Source organism: Lagopus muta, chromosome 9, assembly GCF_023343835.1.
Source record: "Lagopus muta isolate bLagMut1 chromosome 9, bLagMut1 primary, whole genome shotgun sequence".
NCBI lineage: Eukaryota > Metazoa > Chordata > Aves > Galliformes > Phasianidae > Lagopus > Lagopus muta.
Genome location: NC_064441.1, coordinates 11392682 through 11406744, shown reverse-complemented (window position 1 = coordinate 11406744; position 14063 = coordinate 11392682). Strand labels below are relative to the sequence as shown.

The window sequence follows — 14063 nt, the reverse complement described above, 5'->3', positions numbered from 1 at the left end:
AGCTAAAACAAATAAAGCTGTCAGGAAGCACAGAAAGGAAAGCAGATTGCTGCGAGCAGGAAAACTGCAGTCTGTAGCTCTAACTTCCTCTAATAGGGTATCTATGGGAATTACAAAATCTACTGCTTGGATCCAGAAGTAGCAAAGCCAAAGAACTCTGTTACGTTCCATTAAAAACCCTTAGGTAAGCTAAACTTGCATACCACTACTCCATGTATATACAAGCACACATTGCTAAAAAGTCACTTCCAAAGTCAGCTGCATAGAAAGTTCTTGTAATACAATCCTCATTCACTACAGGGAAGCATTCTATCCCCACTCCCAAGCAACTTTCACGTAGAGCAAGTGTCAGCTGGAAGAAAACCCAGTTGTTCCAGAGTAACTACAGCAGAGACATATCAGTAAGGCAAAAGAAGTGTGGTTTAAGGCATGACACTCAAGGACAACCACCTGCAAGCAATAAAAACCGCCCCACTCTCATCCACTCTTGTCCTACCACCTAAAATAACGTCCAAGTGCATCTTGTACATTGGTCTGGTTATGCCTGGTTAATGAGCTACCATTCATTTGGGCAGCAGCCTTGCAAGTCTAAAAAGTGACCATTTCCGTATAGAAACACAAACCAAATGGGGATGCTAAACTCAGGTTCCCTCTGATCTCTAATAAGTTTCAGTGAACAAAACAAATCATTAGGTGTCACACACGCTGTCGCAGTATTAGAGGCTGACTACACCCTTACATTGATTAAAACCACATTTATAACGAAAAAAGTTCCAAGGAAAAAAGCATATTATTGAAAGCAAAATGCATCAAATTTTACAGATTAAAAATGTTAACTTTTATTACTATGCATAGCAGGTGTCAATATGTAAGAATTTTCTCTGTTTCTCTTTGTTTGCCTGGTTGGAGGTAGGGCTGGGATTTTTGTTTGTTTTTAATTTCAAAATATGGAGGGAAAGGTATTAAGAAAAAACAGTCAGCAAAGAAGAAAATTAAGACTGAAAATAAGTATAACCATATGTTTACTATAACAACTGTTATATATAGCTTATCTTTCCAAAAAAAATATAAGATATACAGATATGCTGAAAAATGCAAATGAAATTAATACTGAAATTCCACACTTCAAAACTCTCCATCTATCCAACCACAATGTGGGAAAATAGCACTCCTTATCAGCAGTATTCTAATAAAGTCAGGTCAGCTTCGCTGTGTGTGACAAAGACTGAGAGAAGCTTAGTTTGGTTTTGCATAAATTAACATCCACACCAATATGTACAACCATGCTTTTAAATAGCGGAAGTAAATGTAAGATCCAGTTCATATACTGAAGGTCAAAAGGTTTGTTTGCCTTCCATAGGATACTTGAGACAAGTAGTCTGGAGGACAGGTGGCTTTGTCACAAGAGTCCAAATCTGGGACACTTAAAAGAATAACAAAGTAATCCACATTATATCAGGTTAGTTCTTGTAATTATACACCACTACCTCTGTACTGCACAGGAGAAACAGTTGCTTCACCTAGAAAACAGCTCAGCTGAGATACTTCACTAATAACTGTGTTTAGGACTTCTTGAGTTAGGCCTACAGGTAATGCCGTTTTTTCCATACTATTTCTCATACATCCAACATCACTGGATTTTCTCCATAGGTGATAGCCCTTAAAAATGATTTTCATTAAGGCAACTACAGCAGTGGCTCACTCTATGCAACCTCATGCAGCTAATACCTCAGAGACAAGTGATTTCATGTTTCCCAGCCTAAAAGTCAACATTCACAAAAATCAAAGGAAAATAATCCATTGCTGCGTTGAAAGTTCAACTTCTAATCTTTGAGATGTTTGATTACCTGCAATCCCGACAAAAATACAGTACACCAATGTTGTTTCTTCATGCAAAGAGATTGTAATAACGATTCTTAGCAGTATATAACATTTATCCCAGGCTATGCTAAAAAGTTGGTCTTTTCCCAACTAGATATCTTCCAAACTCTGACAAGATGCAACAATCCAGATCTCCTCTACAGAATTTGACAGATTCCATAATAGCTTCAATAGCTCAGGTTCACTCAGTAAGGCATCCTGAGGACTTCACTTTTCTGGGTGGCACACAGCCCTGGGCTGCCCTACAAGACACAGCAGTACTCCTTCAGCAGGTCTGCTCACTGCTCTTCCTGAGCTCTATTACTATTTAATAAAAACAAGTCATTTTAGCTTGCTACCTTTAACCACTGAGAAGCTCGCACACTTTGCAATACTGCCTGTACTTAAGGCACACCTGAAACAGAGCTCACCTCCTTAAGGACATACAAACGAGTCTTACACAAGAAATGCAAGTAACATCACTACTTAAACTGAGGGATGGAGATCCTGGCTTATTGAAAATACACCCTATCATGCATTTACTTCCCTGCTTCATTTTCTCAACACTTAACAGTTGCTTCATGGCACATTTAATAAAAGAATTATAAACACATTAAGTAAAATGAACACATCTGTTACCTAACATTTCAATGGTAAAAAAAAAACCAGCAGAGACAACATACCTCTACACTTGGGCTAAGGCTGCTTGGCAGTGTTTCTGATGTCACTGTTGTGCTCGGAAGGCTAGAGAAGTCCCAGGTATTCACAGGCTGTATTGGTTCAGATGGCTGAGAGTGATCAATGCATTTTGGATTGTCGAGTAAGGTCACTTCATAAAATTCTTGAATATCTAGAGACACAAAAAATTGTGAAGTTAGGTTCCATAGTTATGATGATATTCTGAGTTTAACAGCATTCTCATCCTGCAAAACAAATTAGATAGCTGCTACTGGATATACATATCACAGATGAAGCCCTATCGTTAAGATCACTCGAAGCTTCCCCCAGGACACACAGTTCCCTGTGCCTTGTATCTCAGAATGCCTATGTCCCACTCACTTCAGGCTTTGGTCACTGGCAGCAGTGCTACCAGAAGCACAGGTTGCAGCAGAAACAGCAGAAGCATATGGAATAACTTCAGTGGAACAGCAGAAAGGATGGGTATCTATGCTTCAGCTGATGCTATGCCTAACCTGAGGGAATGCAGCCTTTGGTCACCTGAAACCCCTATTCAAGGGCAATATTAGAAGGTCTCTTCCTGTGGTATGTACTTAAATTAAATGACCACAGAAACACAAGTATATCGATGAAATCAGCACCAAGAAAGTTAAAAGGAGTTAGGAAAAATGAAACTGACCGAGTTATACAGAACAAAAATAAATAAATTAACAGCTGATGACTCAAGTAACAGAAATAGGATGCAAATTGAATGGTATGAATTAGTATGAATTCTAAGTCATGTTTATGAACTAGTAAGTAAATTTTTGGAATAAGTAAGTTATTTATGAAGATTCAGCTGGGAACTTCAGGGGGAAAAGAATCTGGCAGCATTAGCCTTTGTTTTTATTTTCTACTGACATCCTATCCACTGCATGAAGCACTAATTAAAAATGAAAAGCAAAAAAAAAAAAAGGAAGGATCAAGCATCTTTCCAGGGAAATTTAAGTATCCAAAACTTGCTACCACAACAGTAATCATTCACATCAAATACATTTAAATTTAAAATTCAATTTAAATCTAAATGGTTTATGCTAAGGGAAGGACAGGGGAACAAAGAACTTACAAAGCTTTTACTCTCTTCTTGGAAGCAGAAAAGCCACTACACAGAGATTACAACTTATGTTTTTCACTACAAAAGCTTCACAGACGACAAGCCCTTCTGACAAGGTTTGTACAAGCAGGAAATAGGACCCAGCAAAAAGTATGGAGGGTTCTCATCTGCAGAACCTTGTTGCTTTCCAGCAGCTCCCCACAGACACCAACAGAGGCACAATAACCAAATTCCTTTACAGATGGAGCAGCACCATAAGAAAAGCACCACATAAATGAGAGACTTCTTACTGTTTTGTTGGTGTTCCACACGCAGGGTTTTCCTACAGACATTGCGCTCCTGCTCTTTTCATGTTCAGAAAACTCTAATCCTCAAATTCCATTTGTAGCTTTTCTCTTAGCAAGAGAAATTCCTACCAACTGCTTACATTAATTTTTAAAGTTACACTTGCTCTTTGCACTGCTGATTGGAAGAAAGCAAGGGCTACAGAAGACATTAAGTGACCTAGATATACAGCAGCAAACCAACCTCAGATTTAAAGGCAATTTGTATCTCTGTCCTTCACATTAGCTCCCATAGCTGCATTAACATTAATGCATCAATCAAGTGCACTGAGTAAAGATTTTTTCCTCCCAATACACTGCTTTGTACATTGAAATAGGCAACATTTGGAGCTGATTCTACAGCAGCAATCCACATCAACCAGGACATGAGGACTACTACATTATTTATGGGAAGGGGTTATTTGTGCAAGTGTTTTACAGCAGAAATCTAGGGCATCTACTCTCAATTCTGGTACTTCTAAGTCTCACTGCCAGCTGAGGTAGCCAATTGTGTACTGCAGAATGACTTGCTCCAAAAAGCACCTTATTTCCCATACACTATTTCTCCATCTCTGAAGGACACCGTATATTTACTACCAATATATACATACGCAACCTAATATCAGGATTAGTCTCTGTTTATCCTGAACTTGCTCCAAGTAAGTAACAGAATTTCCTCAGAATTTAATGGCTAGAAAATATTCTTTCTCTTAAAAAATAAATAAATCCCAACGTCCATTTACACTGGCTATTCAGAATGCTGACGGTGAGCACTTCTGAGCACAGCCTGGCAGTCTGTGCAACTCAATGCACTAAGAGCACAAGGACTGAATGCTGGATGCTTGTATTCCATGAAGTCAGAAATTCAAGCAATACTAAATCCAAGCTATTAAATATTTTTATCTGGTCTATTGCTGTGCATCAGCTCACAAAGATATTTCCTTGTGTGAACACACCTGACATGGCCAATGAAGTCATTTTAATCTGAAGACGCACTTTTCAAATGAAAAGTTCTGCTGTTTTCCTTGTTCTTGTAGACAGTAGATAGCAAAATACTTATTTTTTTAACTTACATTTATGATTTCCTCCTTCCAGCTATGTTTTTTCATGTCTTATCCCCTTCCATATTACTTCCAAGAGTGATTGTAAATCAAACAAGACAAAAACTAAGTTACAGAAAAAATGAAAATTCAAGTCAGAGACCAGTGGAAGTGAGCACAACTTGTAACGAGAAGGAAAACATTCAGTGAGGCTGAGTGACACAAGTAGCTGCACGGTTTCAAAAGAGCCAAAGAGCCAATGAGTGATAAACAGTAAAGCTGGATGTTGCACTGACATACCAAACCATAATTAGATTGGTATGCTGCCTAAACATCCCAAAATTAAGCCGCATATTACAACGGATTATGGTAAAATTTAACTGTGGTATACCTGATGTCAGCATCCATTTCTGAGACTTCAACTGCCAGGTTCCTGCAACAGACAGCTCACCTTCACAGTTCTCTTTCTGGGCCCTCAATGGAAACCTGGGCTGTAACATAAGCTTTTGGGACAAGCGTGCTTTCATAAAGCTCTCAAAAAAGGATTCGCTGTTTGCCCTTTTCTTTTGAAGGCAGGTAGAAATTACTCTGAAGTGATCTAACAGCCAAAATGCAAGAAAATTAATGGCATGCTTAGTTTAGGGAAGTTCTCCAGAGTAGATATTTGCAAACCACTGACGTTGTCGGTACTCAGAAGGGGCAGACCCTCCCTGAGAAGAGGCCGGTCTCTGCTTTCAGAGCAATGTCACAAAACAAAACTAGTGCTAAAATTCACCATTTTACTAGTGACTGTACAGTTTAAAGCCAGTTTTGTTTCCAGGCTTCACTGAGCGTGTTACAGGCAGGAGCACAAGAACCAGTACAATGTTTTTGGCTTTCTGACAGGTATGAAACAACTAGCCAGAATCCTTTATTTACTGTTGTTCTTCAGGTTTTATTTAAAAATCCTAGCAGCAAACCTTTAATGTTATGGTATGAGGGAGAGAGCCAAAAAAACACAGGCATTTACTACTTCCAAAAATGTGTTGAGCTATTTTTGGTGCACTTTTTCTTTTTTTTATTTTTTAATTAGAAAGTCATTTAATGATCACAGTAACTCACTGTTCTTAGGCTTTCCGTTTTCACCCTCTACGCATTTTGGCTATTTGGGGGTTATAGGTGGTTTTCCTTAACTAAACACCAGGAAATTCCACACAAACTTAACATTCTGTGGACTAAAACACTGACACACGGTACTACAACAGACCACACTGGACACCGTGCAGGTAAAACAGCCAACTGTTGCCCTTAAGCCATACTCTACACGAGCTGTAAGCTTATCACAGTACACACAAGTTAATGACATCTGTATTTGCAATATTCATTATATACTCACTTGAAGATTCAATTTTAATATACTTAACACCACTGTGCACAAACAACAGTTTATTTAACAAGTGCATATTTGTTTTCTGTTTCTGTTTTTCAAACAAAGCTGGTGAGGGGTCTGGAGCACAGGCCTTATGAGGAGTGGCTGAAGGAGCTGGGATTGTTCAGTCTGGAGAAGAGGAGGCTCAAGGGAGACCTTCCTGCTCTCTGTAATTACCTGAAGGAAGGTTGTAGTGAGCTGGGGGTCAGCCTCTTTCTCTCATGTAACTAATGACAGAACTAGAGGGAATGGCTTCAAGCTGCGCCAGGGGAGATTTAGGCTGGACCTTAGGAAATACTACTTTTCTGAAAGAGTGGCCAGGCACTGGAATGGGCTGCCCAGGAAGGTGGTGGAGTCACCGACCCTGGAGGTGTTCAAGGAACGTTTGGATTTTGTGTTGAAGGACGCAGTTTAGTGAGTACAGGTGACAGGGGGATGGTTGGACTGGATGATCTTGAAGTCTTTTCCAACCTTGGTGACTCTGTGATTCTTCACTGCAAGCACTCCCTGGAGCAGACAGCATACTCAGCATCCAACTCATCTGAATCCACTTAGTTCTTGCCTAGTGCCAGTTACAGTACGTCCTTAATTACGTTCCTACATGCCCCTCAGTTGTACAGACCTTATATTCATCCCTCTATCTTTTTTAGGCTACACTGTCCTAACTTGCATTCTCTGCTGTTCTCTCTGCAGGAGCCACCTCCTACTCTTGTCACCAAGTTGTTACTTCTCCATCTTGTTCTATTTCTATTCCATCCTTCTGAAGGCCACAAAAAAGCAAGAGACCAAAGCACTGTATTATATGAGAGATCTGGGCACAACCTGGATTTTTACAGTGGGCGTAATAATCAGCATCAGTCTAACTTCAACTGCTGGAGAACCCTGAGCCGACATTTTCATGGAGCTCTTTATGTTTTCTTATCAGACCTTTATTCATCCCAGTACAGCAGATGCAAATGTCTGATTTTTCCAAATATATGCTTCAAAAATGAATAAGTCTGCTAACAGTTCAACATGTAGGCTGTCCAGGAAGATGTGTCATCCCATTATAAGTTACAATGGTCTCTATCCCCCTCCCTAGGGGGAAAAAAAAAAATAAAGGTGTCTTCCTTACTTAGGGCTTCCTGCTAAAGCAGCTGAAGCACCTAAAACTTAAGACTTAAAACTAGTAGAAAGGAAAACAAAGGTCAGAATGTTATTTCAGTTCAGAGCTATTTGAGACGTATGGCTTCTGCCAAGTTCTGAGCAGCCCTACATAATGGATAGACAAAATGTGAGTGGAGTTATGATTACTGTCAGATCAGGCAAAAGAGTCCACCAATGCTACAGATTTTCATTCCTCAGGTGCAAGGCAGTTCCTGATAATTCTAAAGGAGCCACAATGCTGCATCCTAACTTCATCTGACGTCTCAAGCTAAGTAAACCCAAATGCGAGACCTGGAAAATGAATTATTAACTGACAAGAAAATAAAAATGTGAACAGAAACTTCACATTCATTTGCCAAACCAATAACCAGAGTCAGGCAAGCGCTCTCTTTGTGTGTTCATCCTTCATCCCCAGCAGAAACATTCATATTTATACAACAAAAAGTGAAAACCAGACTTATGGTAATCCCTATAAAGCCCTTCCTAGAGTAGTTTGTTTTTAAACACATGCTGACTATTGCTATGCACCACATCTTGAAAAATACAAGTTGTAGTGCAGCTTTCCCACCACACATGTTCTGTTCTATAGACTTTGAGCTGCAGCAGCCAACTCCTCTTCCTCAACCATTCTGCTTGTTTTGGTGGCTATGCCCCAAGCTTTAACCCTTCTGCACACACTTAACTTCTAGCCCTCAAACTCTAGAAGTATTATTTTCTGTTTCAATAGCATAAATGCTGCTTAATTTGCACTCATTTGAAACTGCTGTCATCGAACCTCAGATCCAGCTCTCTGCCCTTATTCCTCTGGCTGATGCTTGCAGTGAGCCACGTCCAACTCCTCACCAGCCTGTCAGCTTATGTCTTCCAAACTGTTCACATTTTCCCCTTTGCTCTCCAATTGCTCCTTCAGCATACTTTCAGATGGTCTCTTTCCAGTTTTCCTTCAGAATCCCACAGGGATTATATTCAAAACTAAGGTAGGAAAAACTTAAAGAATTTTAAATGGTCATCACTCAGCTAAAAGTTGGCAAACCCCCCCGGCTGTCCGTGCTCTTTCCTATTGAACATTACCTCATGTGTACTTACTCACCAACCCAAGGCAGAAAAAAAAAGCCCGAAACAAACTCTCAGTTACCCATTCTCTCCAAATAACTTAACTGCAGTTCCAAACTATTAGCAACCAATATAACTGTGCCTTTTTTCTTAAAAGGGTGTATTTAGCACTGTCAGGCTAATAGAAACTTCATGCAGGAAGAGCTATTAGTAACTTTTAATTGTAGGATGAGCCAATACAGAACTGACCAGGATTTCCTCTAAAGGAATGAACTCTGGGAAGGAAGAAAAACAATTGAGGGATATAGGGGATACACTCACTCAAACATCTGAACTGAGCTCTCACACAGGTGCACAGCTCTGCCTTTTCCTCTTTCACTAATAATAGCTAATAGACTTGAAGGTAACTGACAGTGGCAGCACCACACACCAACATCTCCCCCAGAAGCAACACCTGTACACTCCCTGCAGCTAAGCTCTAAAACAAGGTTCTGAACTTGGGATTCAAATTTTCAATACTTTTACCGTTTGTCCACAAGCCTTCCTCACTGTATCTTTGTCCTAGATCAACTCTTTTTAATCTCAAACCAAAGCAACTGGTTTTTTGAGGACATGGTTGGGAAGATACTTGCTCATAACAAGATCCCTGTAAAAGCTTTATCAAACAACCCTACAGCCTCCCTTTCCTTAGAGAACAAACAAAGTTAAGGAGGTGATTCTACTGTCAGCCCTCTACAGTATCTTAAAATCCCTCCAAGTTCGGCCTAGTTATGATTCAAGGAACCATCTGTGCAAGGAAACAGCTCAGCAGCTGTCAGATTTTGAGTCTCTTGGAATGATTCATCCCACCTGCAAAGCAAGTGCCATCTCCCAAAACACAGGCAACAGGACGCCCAGGACAAGCCCCACATCACCAGGCTCACAGCATTCCAGCTGCAGCACTGGACAGAAGAAACTTTTCCAGAACCTGGAAACTGTAGCAGTAATTCTGAAGTTCAGCTTTCTTCTCGGCCTCTAGAAAAACACCCATTTATTGACAGAGTTCACTGGTCAATAACCCCTTGTGATGGTAGCTCAGCAAAGACAGTAATACTGTGACTGACAGATTCTACAGTGCAGCGATTCAGAACTGAATACACAGTTGGGATAACCACAGGGATAATCTTTTGCCACAATACTCTCTCTGCACACCCATAACTGCTCAACTTACACTAGTCCTCCATGCTATTTTGGGCTGCCAAAAGCAGCTCCTAATCCCATTGCACTGTCACAAACACACGCAGGACGGTAAGCACTGAAACATCAGAAGAGAAGGAATACAGGCAGCACACACACAACACCCCCAAAGCTTTCCACACTCTCAAGCTGTATTGCATACATACAAAATGACAGGCAGTTCTTTAAGGAGGAGGAGCAATGAGAGCCTGTTTCCCTCATCATTGCATTCCTTCAAAAGGACAGCATGAAGTTCTTCCGAAAAATGGGTTCTTAGGCAACTACAGACTACATGGAAAAAGTACAGTAACAGCTGAATTCATGTTCCACACTTCCAGACACAAAGCAAACTTCATTTTGTACTCTCTCAATCCAACTCCAGATAATCAAGTCCTTAACTACTTTTGAAGACGTAAGGCTATGTCCAATCAGGCTGAAACAGAGCACCTTGTGCTGAAGCTTAAGGAAGGGTACTGCACTCAGTAACTGCAGCGCATCCTCGAGACACTGCTCTGGACAGCAGATAAACACCTGAAAGTTGTAAGAACTGCATCCATGGATCTTTCAGTCTCAGATAGGAGCAAAGATAAACCAGCCCTGGGGGGGAGGGGAAGGGAAAAAAAAACAAAAAAAAACAAAAAAATGCAGCAAGGTTAAGATTCCATTCTAAAAATACCCTATTTAGCATCTACAATTTCAGTGGTATATCCAATGTAAGTGATGATTTAATTTTCCCTAAACTTCCATCTAATAAAAAAGCACTATTCACTATCTAACCAGATTCCTGAGTTACTGTCAAGAATTACCAGATCTGCAATGAAAATATTCTTCAGCTAACCCTGAACCAGGCCATGCAGTGCCTCAGCTGCACTTCAGTCAGGAAGCAGCTCACAATCAGCCTCACTCACCTTACCTACAGAGCAGACTGACACAGGGGCACAAACCCAGCACTGAAGCTCTCTCAGGCATGCGCGAGTTTGAAAAGTTGATTGTGTCATCACAGCCTGTGTTCTATTAACAAACCATATCACTGAAATACAAGCTGATACTGAAGTTTGTCAAGAGCAAGTACTTTTGGTTTCAGTTATGAAGAAAAGCTTCAGCTTTAACTGCACCAGACTTGAATTTAGCTAGTAAGTAAAGTATTTCCACACCAGTTAAATAATTGAAAGGGAGGTAAAAGAACAAGAACGGCATCCCCAAAGTCACAGAGAACTCAGTGTGGGACCACCCATGGTCAGACCGCACCAGATGGTCCCAACCTTGAGGAGCACTGAGCCTACAACAGCCTAAAACATAGGACCGTTCTCTTCACCAGCCTAGAAAGGCAATGTGGACAGAGCTACAGCTGCTTTAAATTCCTAGAAGTTTCAGCCCCAATCAGATAAACCTGAATGAGGCATTTACCTTACTGCAACCATCAGCTGTCATCACATTTCAGAGATGAGACTTATTCCTCCGGTGTGTAAAAACATCAGTGGCATTTCTAACACTATTTCATAGTGTTCATCAATCCAGACTGTGGGTAAGAGCACCTTCACATTCACTGGGATAAGAGTTTCTTGGTTCAGCAAAGGCTACAGAAACCACTCCATTTTGTCTGCAAGATTTCCCACGCTAGATATTTAGTGTCAGGAATATTCAGCACATAATTACACCAGACATCTTCACACGGAAAGGCTCCAAGTTAAATAAATTAGGTGGCTCACATGAACAATATTCATCACATTCAGCTTTTCCCAGTCAACTTCATCATTTAAAAAAAAAAAAAAAAAAAAAAAAAAAAAAAAAAAAAAAAAGGCCTCCAGATGCAGTTATAAAAATAATGCTAAATAGCCCTAGGGACTTAACTGTGAAAGTATGATCTGATTATTTCAAAATAAATACCAAATTCTGCACCAAAATGAAATGAAATCATATGCCATCCCTCCTTACGTGGATGCCTTACTGTGGCCACTTAATAACCTAACTCACTGTATCAATTATCAGGATATCAATAACAAGCTTTTTAACAAGAAAGAAATCAACAGGTAGAAAAGATAGCACTAGATCCTCACACAGTAAAATAGGAGTTTTACTTCAAAACAACACTATTTCTCAAGCTGGCTTTAATTAAAGGCTGCTAGTATCCATTTAATTAAAGCACCAGACATCATTATACTTGGCTGGCTGAAGCAAATAAAATGGGAACTCCGCATTACAGAACACAGAAAAGCAAAGACTGGCTTTTTCAGACTCTTTGAAGGAAGGTCACTGACATTTGGTTTCTGATATTGTTACTAATTTAAATTACTGCAGTTATTTCATTGATGCAATGATGTCAATTTTCTAACACTGTTCACACTGAGCAGCCACTGCCCTAATTCAAGTCATTTTAAACCAGTTTGTTATACTTAAGAAGCGGGTCAAGTTTGTAAGATTGCTGAAACTAGAATTTGTTGGAGGAATTAAAGGAAAGTATAATGTGAGGGAAAAAAAGTTCTCAGATGTGAGAATATCACTTACTCTTCAGTACCCAAACTGAAATTCACAAAGAACCTACCATTTAATTCCTTCCTGTTAAAATAAATAGATGAAATATTCAGTATTTCTGGAAGAGAATACTGATGTCTTCCATTATAGAGTTGAAGATACATTCCTGTGCATAAAGTAACGACTATTTTTTGCTTGAAAGAACAGTATTTGATTGCCAAGTTCAGAACCACACCAAAAAAAAAGATGCATGAATTTGACAGCAAATCCTGACTGGAGCCATCACAAACATTCTTACCTACCACGGACAGGAGGGTCCTGGAGATACAGCAGCAACCAGGCAGAATAAAAGCAAAAAGAAAAGTAGAATGAAAGTAACTTCATTTGTGCTCATGGGAGGTTTTGTTTTACTTTTTTTCTACTTTTAAAAACAGCAGAAACTAGAAGCAGCTTTCTAGAAGAAGCACCTACATGAAAAATAAATTCATAGTTGAGTTTGGAAGCTTCTGTCAGTGTGCAGCTGTGAATATTTAAGTTGGAGACACAGCACAACTCCTGTAAAAGTCACACCTGAAAAATCAGCAGCGAGATGATGACAAGCGCAGTATTCAAGGTAAGTCCAACCTGCAGCACAGCTTCATCCAGGCTGTTCCCAAATCTCTACCACAAGAAGACAGGCAGGAACTGACTCAAAGGCTTCCCAGCCAATGCAGCCATCTCTCATGGAGCACCTTTTCCAGGCAGCCCCCTCCTCCCTGCAGGGTGCTGACCCCCCCCCAGGGGGCACAAAGCAGTAGCCACACTGCATAAAGGTGTAGCCAGGAGCACAGCATCCAGGAGCAGCCTGCCATGAGCAAGTACTCATCCAACTCATTTCCATGGAAAGGAGCAGGTTAAGGGAAGAATAGTGAAGATGACAGCATCAGTTCCTGGGAAGTTACTCTCTACCATCACGTTTCAGAGAAACAGTTTGGAGCACAAACACATGCTCCTTAACAAGCAATCACACAGTTAACCACTAAATGTGAAATTAACATTAATGCTCTCAAACAGCGCAACACCTATTTGTGCATGCTGAGACCAGCTGAACGGGACAGAAGCAAGGACCCCACGGCTACAACAGAATTTCTAACAGATCAGAAAACAGGCCATGCAGCCCTCCAGCAGCCACACAGTAAGCCCTCATTGAAGAATGCTACTGCCAAGTGCTAAGTTACAGAGGCAAGCTGGCTCCAGATACAGCTTTTAGAATAAAGTGTGTCTTGCAGGTTACAATACCAAAGGCCATTTCCATGCCACTGACTCATTCAATAAATAACTAACACCAAGATTTCCTTGGTGTAAGTAAGAAGCACAATCACAGTATTAAGCTTCCAATACAAAACTTCAACAATGTCATTCAGCAACACAACACATAGAGGTGCACAGATCCTCATCATGGAGCTGCTCAGCATCAACTGAGTACTGAAATGCACAGAGCTCCTGCAAGTAAGCCTTTTCTGGGGGTGTCCTATGGGAACTGACCTATCTGCACAATCAGGAATGCACATGGGAGATGTCCCATAAGATGACCAACTTGTGAAAACCTACCTGAAGAGGAAATAAATGCTCCAGGAGAAAGCTCTTCACGTGCAGCAACGCTTTGTCCCTCCTCATGTTTCCACCACAACACAAATTCAAAGATACAAGGCCAAAAAGTAGTGGACCTGTGAGATATGCTACATAGGCTGCAAACTGCCTAACTGCAAAGTAAACCCACACTGTCTACAATGTTA

At 40.4% G+C, this 14063-nt stretch overlaps 1 protein-coding gene across 13 annotated transcripts in view; it reads right to left on the bottom strand.

Moving 5' to 3' along the window:
• The window catches only part of DLG1 (discs large MAGUK scaffold protein 1), a 130059-nt gene that overhangs the window by 114848 nt on the left and 1148 nt on the right, over positions 1–14063 (bottom strand). For all 13 annotated transcript variants that reach the window (XM_048954320.1, XM_048954322.1, XM_048954324.1 and 10 more), the window contains exon 3: positions 2544–2710. In XM_048954320.1, coding sequence (XP_048810277.1) covers positions 2544–2710 — 167 coding nt within the window. The remainder of the gene's footprint in view (positions 1–2543; positions 2711–14063) is intronic.